Here is a 21,906-nt window from a genome sequence, read left to right as displayed (position 1 = left end):
ATGCGCAGCAGGGCGACGAGAGGCACCCGATGCGCAATGTAATACTGAGGATTGCCCTTGAAAAGTCAGTTGACCGGGGGTCGGCGTTCTGCCGAAGCCCGCTGCAAGCGGCTTCGAAGATTCCTACAACTTAGTCGATACATTTTTAATGAGTAAAATTTGTTAAGGAAAGAGGCTTCCATCCAGAGTTTATTTCTCTAACGCTACTGCCCTACGGAAGAAAACCCAAGCTATAGCAGACATCCGAAATTATCTTTCATGCTTTTTAAGGCTTTTGAGGACTTTCGAGCTTGCGCCGCGGAGCGACTTGCACGCACAGTAAGAAGCGATAAATTAATTTTAACGATATGTTGATTTTGTGTAAGTTGTGCAAGTTTTGACATAGCTCCTTTAAAAATTGGTTCATTGTGTGGAATTCAATTGACGGAGTCTGAGCCGTTCTAAACGCTGCCATGGCAGTGAGATATGTCCCTCCAGTAATTACCTATTCAATGAATTGCATCGAGATCTCACTCGTGCCATGAAAATACCGCAAAAACACATTTTCAAAAATGGAAAAAAACACTAGACATGAATAATAAGTTAAAAATTTAAGTCATATAACTTTCACATTGAGGAACTGCGATAGTTTCGATTTTATTCTTCCCAACATAACAGAAAACGCAACAATAATAATAAGAAAAGGTAATCATAGTAACGTAAGGTAACGATATAACCTTGCAATGAAGAAGAGAGCACCTCGCCGCAAGATTACTCGCCTCTCAACGGGGAAAGAGAAAACTAACTTCTCTATTGTTGTCTAATGTAAACTAATAGGCTTGGTTTGGCCTGTATTGATATAATAATTCCCTTTGGCCTACACCTTACCCTTCTCACTCCCAAATTCTTCCTTCAAGCTAACGATACAATAGTCTAGGATTTCGGCACTAGCACCAGAATGCCAGTAATACAGTTTCTTACGGAACAACAGCTTGTGCAAAACCGACGTCTCACCACATGATCGGGGGGGGGGGGGGGGATTGTGGGGGTGGCGCCCTCTGAGGTCAATCAGATTCGGTCGATGAGGTGTGCCCTGCTCATATTAACAAAAAATCTCATAAACAAATAACGACTTCGACGAATAGTTCAGAAAATAGAAACAACCTTTAAGTTGTCCTTTTGTCTCAGCAAAAGGCAACAAGTAATCAGAATCCATTTGGATTCCCGTCGCTAAAAAGTATGTTGCACGAGTTCCACTTAATCCCATTCCTCTTCATCCGGGTAACCTGACTGATCTGTTAAACTGTTCGCTTCCCCAGGATGAGGTCTATTTTGTGACTGAACATCAAGTTGTTCCATACGCCTGTTGACTTCCCCCATCAAATCTCGAGAGCCACTGCCTCTTAAATGTTCCCTCTACAATACGTTACAGATAATAACAAAAGAGAAATAGATTATAATTTCGTTTATGACGCGCAATACGATGATACTAACAAATAGAGTGAATACCTAAGACAAATACCTTTACCTCTCTTCTATCTTTGGAGGCAAATCTTCCACCTGCAGGGCCATATGACGAACCTATAGCTTCTTCCGCAACGTGCTCAAGCCAATCTGGAACTTCTTGATAGGCCTATGAAACCGTGCCAAAACTATCAGTAACATGTACTTGAACTATGGTGTTTAAGATACAAGTATTATGGGCGAAGTATTATTACGGCTTGTTATTGTGCAGGCGTAAAACACTATTGCCAGCTGCTTAAGCGTAAACAAACAACCAAACAAGCTCGACTATTGCAGAGAAACATGCGTTCGAGAAACTAATGTTACGCGGAAAACCGCTTACGATTGAATAAAAATATTCAACTATCAAAATTTCAATTCAAACAAACAGACGATGGTAATGACGGTGATGACACTAACAATTTTACTATTTCTCTACGTTTTATTCATGGTGGATCGTTTTTATGTCTGGATAACCAAATAATGAAGAGTTCATCTGTGATGAATCTTAAGCACATGACAAATAATAGAGCCTTTCTTCATATGTTTGTCAAATGCTTTTATTTAGTGAAGATACTTAAAAAGGTTTAAGAGCAGAAAGAAAAAATCAAGAAACTACCTCAGACAAAACTTTAACTAGACTGCGGGCAAGCCTGTCATCTTTTCCTGGCTGGAAAAAAGAGGTGGCCCTTCCTTTGTTACCGATCCGACCAGTTCGACCAATTCTGTGGACATACTCTTCTATGTCCTGAGGGAGATCATAGTTGATAACATGTTTTACATCAGGTATATCCAGACCTCGCGCGGCCACTGATGTCGCCACAAGCACAGGAGCTCGACCGCTTCTGAAGTCCTGCAGGGCTGCCTCACGCTCTTGCTGTGTCCTGTCCCTAAAATATTCACAAGTCAACAATTTGGTGCACAAGTCAACAATTTATTTTCACTATTCAACCCTTAATGTTTTTTATCCACAGCATATTTACAAAACTTGTTACGTTCGTATCTATGCGGAAACTGTACTAAGTCAACTCTAATGGAAGCATAAATACTAGATAATGAGCGAGAAACCAGCTACACCAACCTGCGAAGCCCTTAGGTTTTCATTTAGTTGCTTTCTCAAAATATTATACAGGATCACAACGAAATCACTCTTTATTCACTAGTACCAACATGATTACAACAGTTTTTGTAAGCTGACACATTCCTTATTTTGACATCTTGCCGGGTTTTCATGGCCAGGATACACTGGTCGACAAACTGCTACAACACGTCACATGAATGATGTCAAAGCGAAAATTTTTTTGAGTGTTACTGGTCTGGGTTTCTGATACAATGACAACGATACGATCAACTATTTTGGCCTTTTCGCCTCGGTGCAGCAGCCTCTGTTGCAAATGTGATAGTAACTATCAAAGTACAGTAACTGGCAAGGCAGACACTTACCCACTAATGCTTGTAGTTACTGTACTGTGATAGTAACTATCAAAGTACAGTAACTTGCAATGCAGACACTTACCCACTGATGCTTGTAGTTACTGTACTGTGATAGTAACTATCAAAGTACAGTAACTTGCAATGCAGACACTTACCCACTGATCCTTGTAGTTACTGTACTGTGATAGTAACTATCAAAGTACAGTAACTTGCAATGCAGACACTTACCCACTGATCCTTGTAGTTACTGTACTGTGATAATAACTATCAAAGTACAGTAACTTGCAATGCAGACACTTACCCACTGATGCTTGTAGTTACTGTACTGTGATAGTAACTATCAAAGTACAGTAACTTGCAATGCAGACACTTACCCACTGATGCTTGTAGTTGGAAAGTTATTTTGAGAGAGAAGACACGCCAGGAAGTCTGCTACGCGTTTAAGCTCTACGAATATTAAGGTGCGATCGGTTCCTGTGAAAAGTAACAATCCGCTACTGTTTAACCATTGATAGACGTTACAAACTCCACTTTTTAGCTTAAATATTGTCATAAACTTTGAAGGTCACAATTATGTGATTGAACCCACTAGGAAGGGCAAAATCCAATTTAATAGTCATAAATTTTTTACCAACCCAAGTCCTTATTCAGCTTTCCGTTGTCTTTTTCGAATTGTACGTCAAAAACAGCTGGTCACTCCTCTCATTAACTCACCAAACAAAAGGGCAAAGGGACACTGTGTGATTTTTTTTTAGGTGTAAGTCTGTGGGCTGGTTGGTTGTAAACGCCACAAGTGGACATATCAAGTTATTCATTCAACTAAACTTAACTGATAACCATAAAAAGGCTTAACTGTCGAATACCCCCAATAATTACTTTAGTATGGAGTAAAAAAAAAAACAAAAAACAAAAAACAAAGTAAGGCTACGAAAATATTAGTCACCTGAGTTGAGCAGAATATTAAACAATTTCTCTTGTTTATCATCTCCTGGTACAGAGATAACTGTCTGACTAATGTCCAAATTTGATCCTCCAATACGACCCACAATAACAAAAAGATAATCTTCTTTCAGAAAGTCTGCTGCTAGACGCTGAATATCATCAGGGAAAGTTGCACTGAACATAAGTGTTTGCCTTTGAACTTTATCAGGCATTCCAAAATTCTCCACTAGCTTACGTACTGTTTGTTCAAATCCCATGTCTAACATACGGTCTGCTTCATCCAAAATCAGATAGCGTACTTTTTCTAGACTAACCTGAAAAAAGAAATAATCCGGAGAATAAAGTTGGGGCGTGAGCGTGCGCAGGTGATCAGACTTGAAAAGAGAATTACTCAGACGTTTTCCCCTTCACTAGGCACTTCGTTAGTGTTTCATTCAGTGCAGAGTAAATAACTTGCCTGAGGTACATTTAAATAAGATCTGGAGTGTCCTTCGCATTGGTTTGAGGTGATTGCATGCAACGAAACTACAGGCCACTGTTACATAAAATGGCACAACTGAAAGGGATGGTCGAACTACAGAAAATGGCCAAACCGGTTAAATAAAGTCATTGACTAAAATGATCTAACTGGATAAAATAGTCCAACTGCTTGAAATGGCCATACATGTACGTGGTAAAATGGTCATACCAGTAAAAATGGTCCAACAGGTTTAAATAAATTACTTGACAAGAAAGGTCTTAGCGGTGAAAATGGTGTAACTACATAAAATGGTCAACCTGGTAGGAGAAATGGTTGAGTTGGTGAAAATGGTCAAATGAGAAAATGGTCCAACCAGAGAACTGTTGTTTCGAATAAACCTCCACATGAGACCTAAACCAAGTGATACAAAACTATACCTCATTTTTAGAGACAAAGTCCTCAAGTCTTCCAGGAGTAGCAATCAAGAAGTGGGATCCTTTTCTTATCTTAGCCAACTGGTGTGGAACACTTACTCCACCGTAACAAACAGCTGGGCACACAACAGTTCCATCAGCAAACTTACACACCTCCTTAAAGATCTGAACAGCAAGCTCACGAGTTGGTACAATACAAAGTGCTGATGGAGCAGGAATTTCACCAGTCAAGGAGCCACCACTAAGATGATCTTGTTTAATCATTGCAGTCAACACTGGTACAACAAATGCTACCTATGATGAAATGAAACATAAACATAAAGAGGAGCAGAAAATGTGTACAGACCGGAGAAAGTAAGTGTCAAAGTTACTACAAAATATTGACCATCAAACACAACTCTATTATGTATTCATGCAGTCTCTCATAGAACATCTGACATTGAAACTTGATTAAATTAACAACAACAAACATTTTTATCATTTGTAATTTATTTATATTTGTAATCTTTTTTTTTTTTTTTTTTTTTCAATATATTAATGATTCTATTGTATTTATATATTTATTGTAATTAGGAGGACCACAAGTTTATTAGTGTTTGTGCACTATCACGTGCTATCCTCAATAAATAAAGTCTTACTAGTGCACTGTAGGTGAAGTCACTAATCTATCCTCGCATCACCCCTATAAATTAATTGTACAATTACACATTAGTTTTGGACTTACTGTTTTTCCTGAGCCTGTTTGAGCACAGGCCATGAGATCTCGGCCTTCAAGAGCTATAGGAATAGCATACTTCTGAATAGGTGTTGGTTTGGTGAATTCTGCTCTCTTGATGTTTTTTAAACATTGCTCTAAAATCCCAGCTTCTTCAAAAGATGAAATCGGTGAAACAGACCCTTTGCCAGAAACTTTCACAGGAATGTCATCATACTTATCAAAGTTCAATCCACTATGAGGTGCATCCTGGAAAAGCTCACTGATGTCACTTGGAAGCTCTGGTGGAATGTATGTAACTGGACCCACTTTGTTCCCTGTTCCTGAACATAACAAGAGAGAAGTATAGATGTTCATGAATAAGGTGTTTCTAACAGGAGCGCATGAGACTATCTAAAATACTGTTAGTAATAACCAGCAGGAGGAGGAGGAGGAGGAGGAGGAGGAGTACCAAGGCTGATGCCTTGCGTGATGGCCCCCCTTTGCAAGACTAATAAATGTAGATGTAGTTAAAAAGGCTACACCATACAAGTATTGGCATTAATACCATTCTTAAACTTTGAAGTTTGCTTACTAATTACTCCATGTTCCTAATAAAAAAAAAAAAAATTCCTGAAATTTGAACATAAGAAATATCTCATCTATCCCTCCATTCTCTCTTCGACTGGGACATTCCCGGGCAAAGTGACCAACCTCACCACACTGGTGACAGGCTTGGCTGCCTGCGACAACAATAATTTTGCTTGAGTTACTATGCAAATATTGATTACATGTGTACATTGAATAAGTCAAACAGGGATTAAAATCTGGCTTCTAAGCATTGCAATCCTGTGTGTAAATTCAATCTGCATAGAGAAACTATACCCAAAAGGGCCACATCTTTAAAACAAAAATTCACAGAAACTGTTCAAGGAAAAGTAGCACAACTTGCCCTTATATCCTCCTAATGCTCTAACTAAAAAATGTTAGGTCAAGATCTCATTAAATTTTTTAGGGAAAAAGATTTCCTAGAGCAGAAACTTAGTCATGTTGGAATGAAAAAACAAGTCCATGGTGGAAAGATTTCTAAGCCAAGTATCACAGATGTGATGAAATGGTTTAAAGAATTCAACTAAATTTACATTCTTAGAAAATATTTCAGTTGTTATTAAAAGCAAACAGGGACTGCATAGTATTGGCTTTTCCACCTATATGTACCCTCCGTAGTGGGATATTTTCTCAGGTGAATCTTTTTCTCCATCCAAATTTGTAGAATTTGACACTATCTAACTGAGTCACTTATAACATTAAATTTTATTAAGTGATAATTTCATAATTGTTGTATAATCAGCAGCAATTAACTATTGTTGTCTGAAATCACTCAAGATGAATCAGGCCCAGCCGTTGAAAATTAAATGGCAAAGTTTCTTAATAGCCTGTAGTTCAAGAGATTGTATGACTCAAAACTGACAGATTCTGACATCTAGGATAACCTGATCCACTTAGTAAAACAAAAAGACATGAGGTTTAGCTCAATCCGAAAAACACTGGGTACTGCTGGCACTGGATTGTGTAAATCACAAATGAAGACATTAAAGCAGCCACCATAAGACCCTAACATTAAAAAGCTTATAAAAATAAACATGGACGCAGTTGCCCTGCTTGTTCATGCACTTATCAACTTGTTGCACTATTGTAATGAGTCAATCAAACTGTATCTGAACGAAAATTATGCAAAGCTGTGTGCCACTCATGTTGCAGTAACAAGGCTGCTGTTTGGGAACTACAGGTACTTGCAGACTTGGTCAAGAAGAGACCAGCACTGTAATTTCAACTAAAGCATATAAAATATATCACCTCTCCCCCCATTCTCTCCTCGACTGGGACATTCCCGTGCAAAGTGACCAACTTCACCACACTGATGACAGGCCTGACTGCCTGCAAAGATGTCGGCTTGAGTTAGAGTTGAGTTGAGAAAGAGGTTTTATTACAAAGACTCTTACTCAATCAAAGGGATAGTTCAAAAAACCATTGAAAACTAATGAAGATACAGCTAAAATATATCTAATGTAAAAAAAAACCCTTGCCTACCTATAATTAGATGTAAATTTGAATTTTTAGCAGGAAAAAGTACCATCTCTCTCTGTTTGTAAGTTCAACTATTTTTAATACCAAATCTAGTACACTGTAACTCCCCTTTTCTATTTGAGAAGTCTTCAACAAGCCTCTCAGAAATTTCCAAGACATGATATTACAAATGAGTTTGTAAGGTATTGCCTAAATTGAGTTTTTTTTTTCCTAACCATTTTCACTGCATTATCGCAGTAGGGTAGGACTAGAACGAAACATATGCAAACCATGCGAGTAGTCCACCCAATAAATCCCACCCCAGGGGAGGACATCCATCACACAGTAATCTCGTGCGTGGGAAATTAACATCTCCTACCCCTAACCCTGTAGGAGACGGGACCTCCATTTATTCGTCCCTATCCGAGAAGACTAGAAAATCTAACCATTTCTTGATGGTAGCATATTCTTCTCAATTATTTTAAGACCTTGAGTGTTGGTCCGGCCGGGGCTTGAACCCTTGACCTCCCGCACAGCAATCCAGCGCTCCATCCATTGAGCTAACTGGGAGGCGGTTAGAGTATTGTGTGAATAAAGCCCATCAAAATGCAAGGAAGTTGTTTTATATTTCACAGTACTTCTTACTGTTAGTTTGAAATGTGTAGTTCATGTTCTTTTCTCTTATCATCTGTTCTAGTTTATTTTTAACAATCAATCCTTTGTTAGTTGATGATCAGTACCTAATAAGTTGGTTATTTCAATTAGTTTCATTTAAGCACATGGATTAGACATTGTATTTCATATTTTCACATATTTCTTTTATATGCTATCAGTGAATTATCTGCTATCATCATACATTCTCTTATGTAACACCTACAGACAGTAGACTTTAGATATGTACTAACACCAACTTTGGCCTCGATAATTATCGCTATCATGCAAAAACCAAATCCAATAATTGTAAATAGAAAGGAGCTAGATCAAAGTAAGTCTTTTTCATTCTAAATTTAAGATATCTCCCCTTTGTCTACATCATTGGTTTATTTCTCACATTCAGTTCTCTTTATAATCACTTCACTGTTAGTTAGGTCAGTGTTACATTTCCCAGGGTATTTTCGTAGTTTAGTTTCTGCAGTAATTTCTTTTAGTTCAAAACCACAAATTGAGCCACTTATTCAATCTCTCAAACACCAAACGTGACCTCCCTACTATACTCGTAGCTTCCCTCTTTTCATCCATTTAATTCAAGGTCATTTCATACTGCTTTCTTTCTTCCAATTTGTAATTTTTATTACCAACTGAATTGAATTAAACCTTGATTTCTACTGTGCATTCAAATTGTCTTCTCTTCTCTACTGGCAGCCTTTGGAGGTTACACTTACAACAATCCTCCCAAGTGTGTGCTGATGATCTTAGTCTCAATGAATTTAGTAAGTGGTGCTACTTTCAATTTCTTCCAAGTGTTTCCCTAAAAGCAACTCATTTTAAATTCATTCTTTGTAATCTGCCATAAATCTTAATTGATAAACATTTGAAAAGATTTCGAGATAAGAATTAGCGATAAAAAGCACGACGTTTTGACCTCCCAAGGTCATTTTCAAGTGAGTAAAAGTTTTCTAAATTAGCAGATCTTTGAAAGCAGTGCCTGGACAGCTTGCTGACCTCAGTTGGAAGATCAATGCAGATATCAGCCCAGTTTACACAAGCAGAAAGATAAAGGATGAAATTAAGGTCAGGGAAGACAAGCCACCTCTTGTGAGTCAACAATGCATAGTGTATTCATTTCAGTGTGGCCTGTGCAATGCAGGCTATGTCCGCTACACATGCCAACACCTTCACCAATGAATTGAGGAACACAAAGGATTGGCAATAGGAAACCACCACAGAGAGCAGCATGATATGGAGCCAGATGACATCGCACAGAGTTTTAGAATTTTAAGAAAGTGTCAGAGCAAATTTGACCATCTTATTTTTGTAATGTTTTTTATCAAAGAACTCAAACCAACACTAAACAAAATTAATGGTGTGATTCAAGTCACGCCCAATTGTTTGTTTAGAATAGTTCTTGTTACTATTACTCCATTGTTTTTACCTCATAAATATTTTTAGCACTTTCTTACAAATTTTATCAGATTTTAGCATTACCCACATTTTTGCCCATTTCAACTTTTTCAACATTTTTATGCTATTTAGAAAACTTTACTCACTTGAAAATGACCTCGGAGAGGTTGAAACATCATACTCTTTATCACTAATTTTTGTCTTGAAATTATTGAACAGACAAATTACTTTTATTAACATTTGAAAAGATCCTAGAAAAACTGTCGGTATAGTAAAGAGTATGAGGCCAATCCAAAATCATTCACATAACAACAGCTTGGTATAAAATAGTTACAAACATAGGCAGGCCACTCCGTTGTGTAACACAGAAAAGCCCTAATAAAATTATACACCTTGTGCACATAATGAGCCTTACACACAACAAAGTGTTTACCTTTTTGCCTTTGGGAGTTAGCTACAGCTGGACATTCTCTTGCAAAATGACCCTCTTCTCCACAACCATGACAAGATTTATCTAAAGCTTTAACATATAAACCAATACAGTTACATTTTTACCCAAAATATACAAAATAATCAATTGTTCTGAAATTGAAAGTCATGTATAGATTGTTCCAACAAGCTCCTCAAGAATAATGAATTAACAAAAATCAATAAGTAGTTATGTTAATAAAGATCCCACAGGTAGATGTTACTTAATTTTCAATTAAAATTTTAGTATTTGACCTAGGCAACATATTGACTGAATATTAACAAAAGCAGACAGTTACATATACCCCCTGATGATTCACATTGCTTTGCAAAATGGCCAGTTCCTCCACACTTATAACAGCTTTGGCCACCTGAGATAAATTAACAAAAACAAACAATCACAGTAACGGCTCTATCAATAACCAGACGATCAATAAAAATAACTGCCCAACAAAAGACAAAATAAGGCCTGATCGTGTATCATCATCACCTTTCCATGCCGGCACCCACTGTAGCAAAAAAGATCCACCCTTTGTTTTTAAAGAATTTAGATGTTAGTGTCTAAATATGATTGGTTTACAAAAACTTTCTCTCCATCATATGGGTCTATTGCAAAATGTGAAATCCAGAGACCCCAATTAAAAAGCACCCATGTATGCAGTTTTCCACTTTATATCTACTGCAGCTCTTATGCCAACATTTCTTAAATTCTTCACTTTAAAGAGAGACCTCTCACATCTACTCTGATAAGAGCCGATAGTTTCGAAAGAAACTGTTTGGGGCTGCGGGAGTAACGAAATAATTTGGATATATCAACAAAGTTGAAATGGTAAATTGGCCACCGTAATGATTACAAAAGCTGACGTTTCGAGCGTTAGCCCTTCGTCGGAGTGAATAGAGGAATTGTGGGCTGTGTGTGCTTTTAAAGGCAGAAAATGGAGCTACGTTATTGGTGGGAACATGGCAACGAGAAAAACAAAAATAAATCAGTGGAATGAAAAGCGTTCGTTGATCCCTGTGGGATTTAGACTACCGGTTTGAAAGATGAGCTTTTTTCAAGACTTTTACGGCTTTCCCTGCTACCTAAGTGTAAGGAAAGACCACAGATTGCCATAAATTATGTTGCTTAGAATGATTAGGTAAATTAAAATGTCTAGCAACTGGTTTGGATGTGTCCTTGTCCTTCCTTTCCACGTCTCGAAGGTGTTCTTGGAATCGGTCACCTAGTCTTCTGCCTGTTTTGCCAATGTATATCTTTTTGCAATAAGTGCAAGTTATGCAATAGATTACATTAGCGGAGGTGCACGTGAAGTGATCGGTGGTCTTAATAGATCGTTTAGGTTCCGATATTTTATCAGTGTTGTGAATGAAAGGACACGTTTTGCATTGTGCAAGAGCGCATTTAAAAGTGCCTGGTTGGTCATTAGTCTGAAAAGAACTTCTGACCAAATATTGCCTGTTTTTGTCGCGTTTGAATGAAATGAGCGGAGGCTGCGAAAAGATAGTGCTTGTGAAGACTAGGTGACCGATTCTGAGAACACCTTTGAGACGTGGAAAGGAATGACAAGGACACATTGAAACCAGTCGCTAGACATTTTAATTTACCTAATCATTCTAAGCAACATATGGCAATCTGTGGTCTTTCCTTACACTTAGGTAGCACGGAAAGCCATAAAAATCTTGAACCAAAGCTCATCTTTCAAACTGGCAGTCTAAATCCCACAGGGATCAATGAACGCTTTTCATTCCACTAATTTATTCTGGTTTTTGTCATTGCCATGTTCCCACCAATAATGTCGCTCCATTTTCTGCCTTTAAAAGCACACACAACCCACAATTCCTCTATTCACTCCGACGAAGGGCTAATGCTCGAAACGTCAGCTTTTGTAATCATTACGGTGGCCAATTTACCATTTCAACTTTGTTGATATATCCAAATCACTCTGATAAGAGGCTTTTCTTACAATGAAGGAACAAGATTTCACATGAGGTCCTTGTATATAGGAAAAGAGCATGAAGTAAGAGAAAGCTACTTCAGTCCATCAGCATGGGCATTTAACTGATGCAAAAGGGGTGGAGAATTTGAACTGTGCCTGGGTAGGATGGCAAATTTGAACCAGAATTAACAAGTCTTTCCAGCAGAATTAACATGTTTTATCTTTTAATATGGAGGCATTTCAAGGTAAAAAGAAGCTCACTTTCATGAACAGAAAGCTGTCAAGAAAAGGTCTACAAGAAAGTCAGTCACTGATCCTCCCAGAGGAACTGGGCTGGAGTACTGAGTACAATTTTGGCCCTGGGAGTGGGAATTTGAGATGAGGAATGTTGAAGCTTTGAATTGATTGATGCATTATCTAGCAATAATTATCATAATTGTGGTTTTACTCATGACATTACCATTATGCACTGGTGCATGTGGTTGTAGGTTGGTTGCATTACCCTGCGTCACACTATTCTGAGGTAAACGTCCAGTCAATTCCTGTACCTCTGGACTACTAGTCTCATCCCACATATGTTGCACTCCATTTGTCTGTAAAGCTATATGTAAATTAATCAAATCATGAATACATATAAGCTCAAGGCAAATAAGCAAATAAAAGGGACACAATTTGAAAGTTCTCTCAAGCCAAACTATATTAAATTTTTTTAAAAGAAGGTAAGGTCACAGACAAAACATTTGTGCACTTGTCATAATGTCCTTCTTCTCCTACAGGCAGTTAGACTAAAGCATGGCACAAAACAAGGATACATTCTGCTATGGTTAGCCAAATGTTGCAAAATTCAACAACTTGCATATTTTTATTCAACAACTAATATTTATGCTGAACAAAATATATCTTTATTCAACAGTTTACAGTTATATTCAACATTTTATATTTAAGTTCAACGACACGGATTTCTTTTCATATTCAACCAAAATTATTTTCATTCAACAACAATATTTATTCAACTTCAATAGCTATATTTATTTTACTCAACAAAATTAATTGTTCAACTTCAGTCCAAACATTTTACCCAACAAAAACAATTATTCAACTTCCACCATGCATAGTTATTTAATGACATACCTTCTATTATGACTAAGTGTTCGAAAGTTCGCGGACATTCAAAATATCGTCATTCAACAAAATTCCTCGCCCCTACCCCCGAACTACCCCCAAACATCAAACCCACTCCTTCCAATATGAAGATTATGGTTCATTTGTTTCTCCTGTTTACCTTTGAGGCGCCATGGATGATTTGTTGCAACTGCGGGCCTCTTTTTTCCCTTGTGAAAAGAAGACGAAGAAGAAGGAACCGGGGTGGCTGTGGTGGGAAAAGATGGAATGATGCCCAGGGCGATAGAGTTTGTCATCTCTCAGCTCGCAGATCTTGCTGAACTTGCTATAAGGTCGTGCGTTCTCATTAACAACAAGGTATTACTTCCCGATCGTTGAAGAGCGATCTCATTTCGAACACATTCTCTCACAATTTGTGTCAGTTTCCTAACATCACGTCCTGATCCGTCTTCCGACACCATCTCTATTCATGGGTGTTAATGGTCAGGGCACTGGGTCCGCAATACAGCGTATTTAACTGGGGACTGGACAGGGATTTTGTTGAATGACGATATTTTGAATGTCTGGGAACTTTCAAACACTTAGTCATAATAGAAGGTATGTCATTAAATAACTATGCATGGTGGAAGTTGAATAATTGTTTTTGTTGAGTAAAAAGTTTGGACTGAAGTTGAACAATTAATTTTGTTGAGTAAAATAAATATAGCTATTGAAGTTGAATAAATATTGTTGTTGAATGAAAATAATTTTGGTTGAATATGAAAAGAAAAGGCGTGTTGTTGAACATAAATATATTTTGTTGAGCATAAATATTAGTTGTTGAATAAAAATAAGCAAGTTGTTGAATTTTGCAACATTTGGCTAACCATATTCTGCCATTATCAGTCCACGTCTGTACTTTACACTGAGTTCATATTCACAATCTATTTGTGCCTCCAGTATAGTAAGGTCAAAAAACAAATTGTCTTAATACAGTTTTTCTCTTGAGTAGGTTATATGATATGAAAACTAACTGTATAATGCAGTTATTGAGTGTTGTTACATCTACTGTACCTTCAGCTTCATGTGGGTAAGCATTTGTTACTCCATTCAGGACACTACTGGCACCACCTGGCACAACTTCACTGCTAGTACCAAATGATTGCATCATTCCCACTCCTCGGCCAGGTCCACTTGGATTGAAAATTGCTTGCTCAACACTTACACCCATGTTTTGAAACGATCTCATCATTACACCTGACTGGTGTCCATGATATGGTCCCCTCCCTCTAGGGTGCTGGTATTGGCCTCTCCTCCCTGGCAGCTCATACATTCCCCTTCCTCCAGACTGCTCATAGGGTTTTCTTCCTCCAGGCTGCTCATGTTGCCCCCATCCTTCAGGCTGCTGATATGGTTCCCATCCTCCAGGCTGTTCATGTTGCCCTCTAATTACAGGCTTCCCATATGGGCCCCATCCTCCGGGATGCTGATGTGGTACCATTCCTCCAGGCTGCTGATATGTACCTCTTCCTCCAGGCTGCTCATAATGCCCTCTTCCTCTAGGCTGCTCCAATTGTCCTCTTACTCCAACCTCCCCATACTGTCCCCTCCCTACATGTTGATTATATTGTCCCCTTCCTCCAGCCTGCTCATGTTGGCCTCTGCCAGGTTGTTGGTCTGTTCTCCTTTGATAAAATGACTGTGTATTCTGATAACCTATAAATAAAGACACATTATTGCAAGCAATTTGTTTCATGAAGACAATGTGTGCCAACAGCCTCAAAACCTTGAGTTAAACCTTACATCAATCATACACTTGTGTTTTTACAAATGGTAATCCACATTGCAAATTTATATATAAACCAAAGCAGTGTTAAAATGAAATAATGTTGTTTAGTTTATATGAAAAAATAAAAATAAAAATTATATAATTATGTATTAAATATAAATCTATGTCCCTATAATGTGAAACTTTACAACCACAGATGATATCACACATGTATTAGCTGGATACTAACCACCAGGATGTTGAAAATCTTTCCCTGATGCCCCAGTATTTCTGTCTCGAGGAATTGCTTGTTCTACTCTAAGACTGTGACCCCCTAACAAAGTACCATTAACAGCATCTATTGCTTTGCTGAGCTCATCCTCTGATGAAAATGCCACAAAACTATTTGACAAAACAAAACTTATTTGATTGACTGGTTGACAAAATACATGCATGCTTGGTACATTGTAGATTAACAATAACAGTTTCATTACAAATCACATCAGGGCTGAGATAACTAACAGTGCATCACTAGTCGCAACAAACATCACAATATACTTGTGCCCAAAACATTTCCATGTATGTACAGTATGTCCTTGTGTCACATGACAACTACAGTACAGTAGTTTGTTACTGGTACTCAACCTTGTTGTCACTGGGGTTTTTCTCTCAGTTCTCCACTTTTTCCTCCCTCCTCAAAAAGCAACACCACGAATTCCAAGTTGACATGGAAAGAATACAGGACATTTCGCACAAAAGACTTTTCGCACAAGTCTTTTTGCACAAGTTTTGGACCATTCCCACAATTCTTAATGGTCATTTTGCACAATAATTATAGGTGAGAAACATCAGTTTTAAAGGTACACGTATTCTAATTGATACTGATAAGATATTTCACCTTCATATGTCACTTTAAAATAATAAGATCCGATGATGAGAACGTACAGATTTATTTACGTAGTAACTTCAACTAGATCGAAACGCTTGTGAACATGATCAATATTCTTACTTGAAGAAAGGAACAAATCTTTCTCTCTTTGAAAATGTAAAGAACTCCCTATCGAACGATTACATCTATTAGTAAGTAAGTAATGACTTTATTAAAGAGAGTAGCACTAAAATAGTATAAAAATACTAACAAACCAGTGGCCCTCTAAAATTATATATAATAGAGATGTTAAAAACTATGGCATAACTATGAGATAATATAATGAATAAAATACAAGAGAGAAAATCAATTAATAGTACAAAAGTATAACTAATTCACAGAATAAAATGATTTAAAAGCTGCTGTTCTTCAAAAATTTTTTTCCAAAGAGAGTTCCTAAAAGAATTTAGTGATGCTATTTTCTGCATGGATAGCGGTAAGCTGTTCCAGGCTTGACAGGCAGTCACAAAAATGTTCTTCCTCCTTCAGTTTTATGTTTGATAACAGGGTGAGCAATATTGAAGTTGGCATACCTAGTCTGCTGTGAACTATTACTTTTGCTTTGTTAAATGAAAGACTTTTTTGTTTTGACAGTACATCCACTACAAATATGCAGACATCGATGACCCATGCGAAGGACACCATGTTGATTTCGAAAATAATTGTAACCAGTCCTCCATCCCCCGAAGTCAAAGTAAAAACCAGCAAACTGTTTCCCTTATTGTTAAAAAGTACTAAAGACCTATTTACAAAATTCTCGTGCAAATGCTATCAATAAATATAATTATTACACACTAAATATTGCTTTTTTTTTGTATTTCTGATAAAATTGATGAGCTATGATAAACAATTATATCCATATCTCGGCCATATCACGGCCATGTTACCTGACAAGTCGCACATATTTAACTTGCTACTCGGTTACGACTCGTAGAAATTTAGCTCTTTCCTACTTCATTTAAGTTATAGTACATCTAGATTTCTTTATTTGTTTTGATCTTACCAGTAAGTGTAAATGATTACTTATCACATGGCTAGTGTATAATCTTTGAATTATTTTGAATTCTTAAAACTTTCATGCAATCATTTGTTTACATTATGGTCGCTATGACGCTTATTAATTGATACTGAACTCTCCATTGATTAAGGAGTTGTTATTAGAATAATTTGAAAGGTAAATACTTGATTTTATGATCTTTAAAAAAATTACAGATCGAACTTGGCTTTCTACAAGATCACTAATTTCTACCTACACTGACACATTCAAGTTGTCAAATCACAACACTTGCACATGCTGACATTTGATGTGAAGCACTCCCTGCACATATTACTGGTATGCCTAATTATCATTATATGACGAAGAAAAAGAAGCAAGTTTTCAAAGGCTTATTTCAAACCCTTAGAGATAAATGAAACATTCAGTGCGAAGGTGATCAAACAAGGTCGGAGGCCCGGTGACAATTACTTTCGAAATCAACATGGCGTCCTTAATGGATGTACTGTCCATGGTGTGGATGTACTGTACATAGATGTACTGTACTGTCCTTAGTGGATGTATTGTACATGGCGTTCTTGTAGTGGATGTACTGTCAGAACCAAAAAGTCTTTCATTTAACAAAGGAAAAGTAATAGAAGTAACAGTTGGAATAGGGAGTTCTTTACATTTTCAAAGAGAGAAAGATTTGTTCCTTTCTTCAAGCAAGAATAGTGATCATGTTCACAAGCATTTCAATCTCGTTGAAGTTATTACGTAAATAAATATTGGCATTCTCGCCATTGGACCTTACTGAAACTGATGTGTGAAGGTGAAATATCTTATCAGTACCAATCAGTATACCTTTTATGTTGATATTTCTCACTTGCAATTTTTGTGCGAAATGACCATGAATAATTGTGCAAATGGTCCAAAACTTGTGCGAAAAGACTTGTGCAAAATGTCCAGTTACCCATGGAAACAGTGGATGAACAAACATCTGCATTACAGCTTGTTCCAACATACATGTACATTTATCTATTCATTCACAGTATGTTCACTGATATCCAGTACTTAAAAGAAGATGAGATTGATCATCACCATAATGAACACTATTTAAGCAGCAGTGAAAATACTTCATGGGTTCAATGCTCACACATCCCATTGCAGACTTAATTTCAACTACTGACAGCATTTAACCACACTTCCTTACTGTGATGATCATTCGTATCTTCATTCACTAATCCGTAGTTTGATGATATTGATATATTCACAGTCATCCAGTGCTAAAATGATCAATGATTTCCAAGCATTCCAGGTTTTACAAGATATACCAGTAACCCTGAAAAAACTCAGAGGCTCCAATTAACATTAACTTTACTCTCACCCAATGGTGCTGTTTCTTTCAGGTTTTGGTGGCAAAATGTTGACTGATGTAACATTCCCACAGCTTCTGAAAAGTGCCTCAAGACTCTCCTGACAGGGAAGCAGCAATGAAAAAATATGAATAAAATAATTTCTGTAACAAGGATAACGAAACACTGAAATACATGTAGTTTTCTGGAGATCTCATATTTCAAGAAAAATAGACAGTCTGGGACTGCATGTGGCTACTGATATAGCACAAATCTTTTGGCATTGAACAAAAATAGAGGTTGTATAATGATGCTAGAAGGTAGTGTTACAGAAGATTTGTATTCACACCTTCAGCATCCCACGTATTTGTGAGTACCCTGTTCCACGAGATGGAATATATATTATCTAGTTGACATTCAACAAATAATTAAATGGTAAAAAATAATCATAACAACAATGTTAATAATGATAACAATAATTATGCTGTAGTATAAAAATAATTTAAAGGGGCTAACTCAAAAGCCTTGTGGTTCCACTATCCTCTGGGCTTTAACAATGATTATCTATCATAGTTTCTCAGTTATAAGGTGCACTCAGTTATAAGAAGCACCCCAAACTTGGCAACTTAGTCCAACCAACTTGCCAAACTGAAAATTACATGCAAAGACTTGGCTATAAGATGCACCAAAATGTTGCAAGTTAGCAAAAGGATGTGATGAAACTGAGAAAGTTTTATGGTTGCTCTGATGGTGAAAGCAACTGGTGAAAAACTTGCACCAAAAGTCATATTCAAAGGTGTTTGACAGCTGAATATCAAACGCCACTGAGGATGCAAGTTTCAGTGAATAAAAAAGGCTAGAAGGACGAAGAAGGTAGGTTTCATCTTCACATTTTTTATTCAGGGTAGGAACTTTTCGAGCGAGCAGAAACATGATTCTCAGAATTTGAAACGAGATTTGAACGATTGTTTTGTTGTCATGGATATCATGTTTCTGAGCATGTGCTGCTAAGCACACATGCAAATTTCCATTTGTTTGCTTTTCTATGGAAGTTAATTAGTGTTTTAAAAGCAGTATGCTTCTTTTAATCAAGCTTGTTAAATATAAATATTTTTATTCTATTACAATTCCATTTTGCGAGACTTTAAGAGGCTCTGTTCAGCATAACTTGCTGATTCAAACAATAAAATGCTCTCTTTCCAAAGAAGAAAAAAAATTTTCTTGTACACTGTAGCTTCCATGGTATGCAGATCAAATCTATCAAGATATTTCTGAAAAGGGAAGGTTTAAGTCCATGAACACCATTGTGAAATTATTTTGAGATAATAATCCTCTTTTGTAGTGTTGTGGCAAGAAATGAAAAGATAATATCTTCAGATTGATATAATTTGCCGATTGACATAATCTGCTGATTTCAAAAGTAAAATGCTCTCTCTTCAAAGAAAAAAACACCTAATAGGATGTTTCTGCAAGATGTTTTTAAACAATCATGTGCAATCCTTAAATAATTGCGATATGTTTATTTTCTTCACGTGTCTACTGTAGTGTCACGACAAGAACTGAAAACATAAAGCACCAGTAGCTTTAAACCTGATATCACTAAAGGTGAGAACTAAATGTGTATCAATTACAAATGTTAAACTAACAAGATACTCTGGAAAAACAATAAGAAGCACTGGGAAACATCCTATCAAATTTGGGTCAATATCTGAATTTTATCATTACTTATCATCACTCACTCACTCATTCATGCACTCACTCATCATAGCAGTCAACATAGCGGCTCCCCTCCCCTCCTATTAAATAGGAGACAGTAGCCACATAAGAACAAGGATGATAACATTATGTGTTAATGGCTATAACTGAGAGATAACAAAAGGAGAAAACTGAACTGTATATCAAATGTGAATGTCGAACTACTGAGATACTTCCAAACAAACAATAAGCAGCACCAATTCTACTGTCATCATCACTCCCTCACTCACTCATTGTGATGACATATGTGGCCATGCCTCCTATTGCACGTTAATTTGAGCTTGGAGCCATGCAGCGAAAAAGATTGTCCCTTTCACAACCAAATAAACATTCCTCTAGAAAAAGGTTAATGCAATACTGGTAAGGACCTTGGTAATGCAATACTGGTAAGGACCTTTACCCTTTCACCCCTTGGAGTGACTAACATTTCAATTTTCCTTACAATACCACCCCTGAATCACACATTAAGGTCAACTGAATAAGAGAACGATTGCCAAATATTTGGAGGCTCTTGACTGCTAAATAAATTCTCCTTGTCAACATCTCAGAAAATGTAAAGAGAACAGAATGGAAAATGTGCACACTGATATTGGCGAGAAAATGGTTAACATAAAAAATCACAACTGGTGGCATGTAAACCAGATGGCTCCTTGCACACAGGTACTTGAGACCTCCAGGATGGGAGAATTCTACTCAGACTTAGCAATGCTACCACTTTACTTGATAACAATCATTCATACAAGTAGGATAACTCACCTTAGACATATCAATGGGAACATTCTTTACACAGACCTTGTATTCTTCCCGTTGGAAAGGTTTTGAAAAGTTTGAATGACTTAAAAAAAGACAGTAACATGTAACACACATTAGTCAAAGCCATAATAAGTAATGGTGTTCTTTTTTACTTACGTAAAGATAGTCGTCACAGGAATTATCCCTTGGGAAATGTCTGTCACACTTACTACATGTAGTTTCTCAGGCGGAAAGGGTCATTTACCACACATGAAAAGTGTCCTTTGAAACTAAACATATTGTCTTTTACTGTCATAGCTACATGTATACAAAGTGTAATCAGGTACCTAGGAATCCTTATGCAGGAATGACCACGAGTTACACGATATCTCAGCAGCATATCAGATCCGTAGACCTTAAAATTTTTAGTTCATATTTTACCCTCTTAACTTCAGACATAAATATCCTTCTCATTCAGGAAATGATATAACCCTTACTTAATCAAGTATTAAAGCATTTGATCCCGACACGTTATACAACATCATACAGAAGCTAAGACAGTACTTGATCTGAATGACAACTTCCACGACCAAGAGTTTAACAACGACAACCTATATCCAAAAGTTCTTTCAAAATATCAATTAAGAGAAATCATTCCATGGACTCATGGTTTCAAGTTGGTAAGACTACGCATTACAAACTTGTTTCAGCACGACACGGGCCCCTGACCTCATGACAAAGGCGATTGTTTATAACAACCAAGTACATTGCAAATACTGTGTTAAAGCTGATACAATCGTAGCGGACTTTACCTGCTTTCGTTATAACGTGCAGTTTCATCTGTAACTATCGCTAATGGCTGTGGCGAAGGTTCTTGGGTGTACCCTTGCATTTTGGAGTCAGCATCCGCGACTAGCGGTAAGAGGTCTGTAACGGTAATCAGTAAGCACGTGGAACAAATCTTCTCATGCTCGATGACTTTTCCACTGATTTAGAATGTTTATGCGAGCTCAGTTTTAGTCAGCGGTTTCACCGATCTCGACGTCACGTTTCGTGACACGTTGACGTGAGCAATGTTGTTTAATGGCAAATTAGCCAATCAGATTGCGACATTACTGCCAATTGAGGTAAAATTCACTTTCTAAGAAGGGCTTTGGAAACTCATTACGGTGGCCGAGGGGGTAAGTTTCTAAAGAAACTGAGGTGCTGCGTCGGGGGGGGGGGGGGGGGGGGCAACAAGGTAATTTGGTTTTACAACTAAGTTGAAACTGCAAGAAATAGACAACTTTTTTGAGAGACATGTTTCGGCATGCTT

General features: G+C 37.2%; 1 protein-coding gene across 6 annotated transcripts; it reads right to left on the bottom strand.

Moving 5' to 3' along the window:
* Positions 1-616: 616 nt before the first annotated feature.
* On the bottom strand, positions 617-21,597 carry LOC111320640 (uncharacterized). 6 transcript variants are annotated; one of them, XM_088738444.1, is made up of 16 exons: positions 21,404-21,597; positions 20,616-20,694; positions 18,137-18,225; positions 15,099-15,250; positions 14,155-14,796; positions 12,440-12,580; positions 10,342-10,413; positions 10,008-10,094; positions 7,304-7,384; positions 5,477-5,790; positions 4,756-5,046; positions 3,860-4,172; positions 3,291-3,390; positions 2,102-2,372; positions 1,502-1,612; positions 617-1,395 (listed from the first exon to the last, which is right to left on the bottom strand). In XM_088738444.1, exons 1-16 carry the CDS (start codon positions 21,481-21,483, stop codon positions 1,237-1,239), a joined length of 2,982 nt encoding a protein of 993 aa, XP_088594570.1. In that variant the 5' UTR covers positions 21,484-21,597; the 3' UTR covers positions 617-1,236. The 6 variants fall into 6 exon arrangements, with proteins under 6 accessions (XP_088594570.1, XP_088594572.1, XP_088594571.1 ...); XM_088738446.1 differs by having other exon boundaries at positions 10,348-10,413; XM_088738445.1 differs by having other exon boundaries at positions 1,508-1,612; positions 21,404-21,596.
* Between the last annotated feature and the right edge of the window lie 309 nt (positions 21,598-21,906).

The sequence above is a fragment of the Stylophora pistillata genome, chromosome 11 (assembly GCF_964205215.1).
Source record: "Stylophora pistillata chromosome 11, jaStyPist1.2, whole genome shotgun sequence".
NCBI lineage: Eukaryota > Metazoa > Cnidaria > Anthozoa > Scleractinia > Pocilloporidae > Stylophora > Stylophora pistillata.
This window is presented reverse-complemented; position numbering and strand designations above follow the sequence as displayed.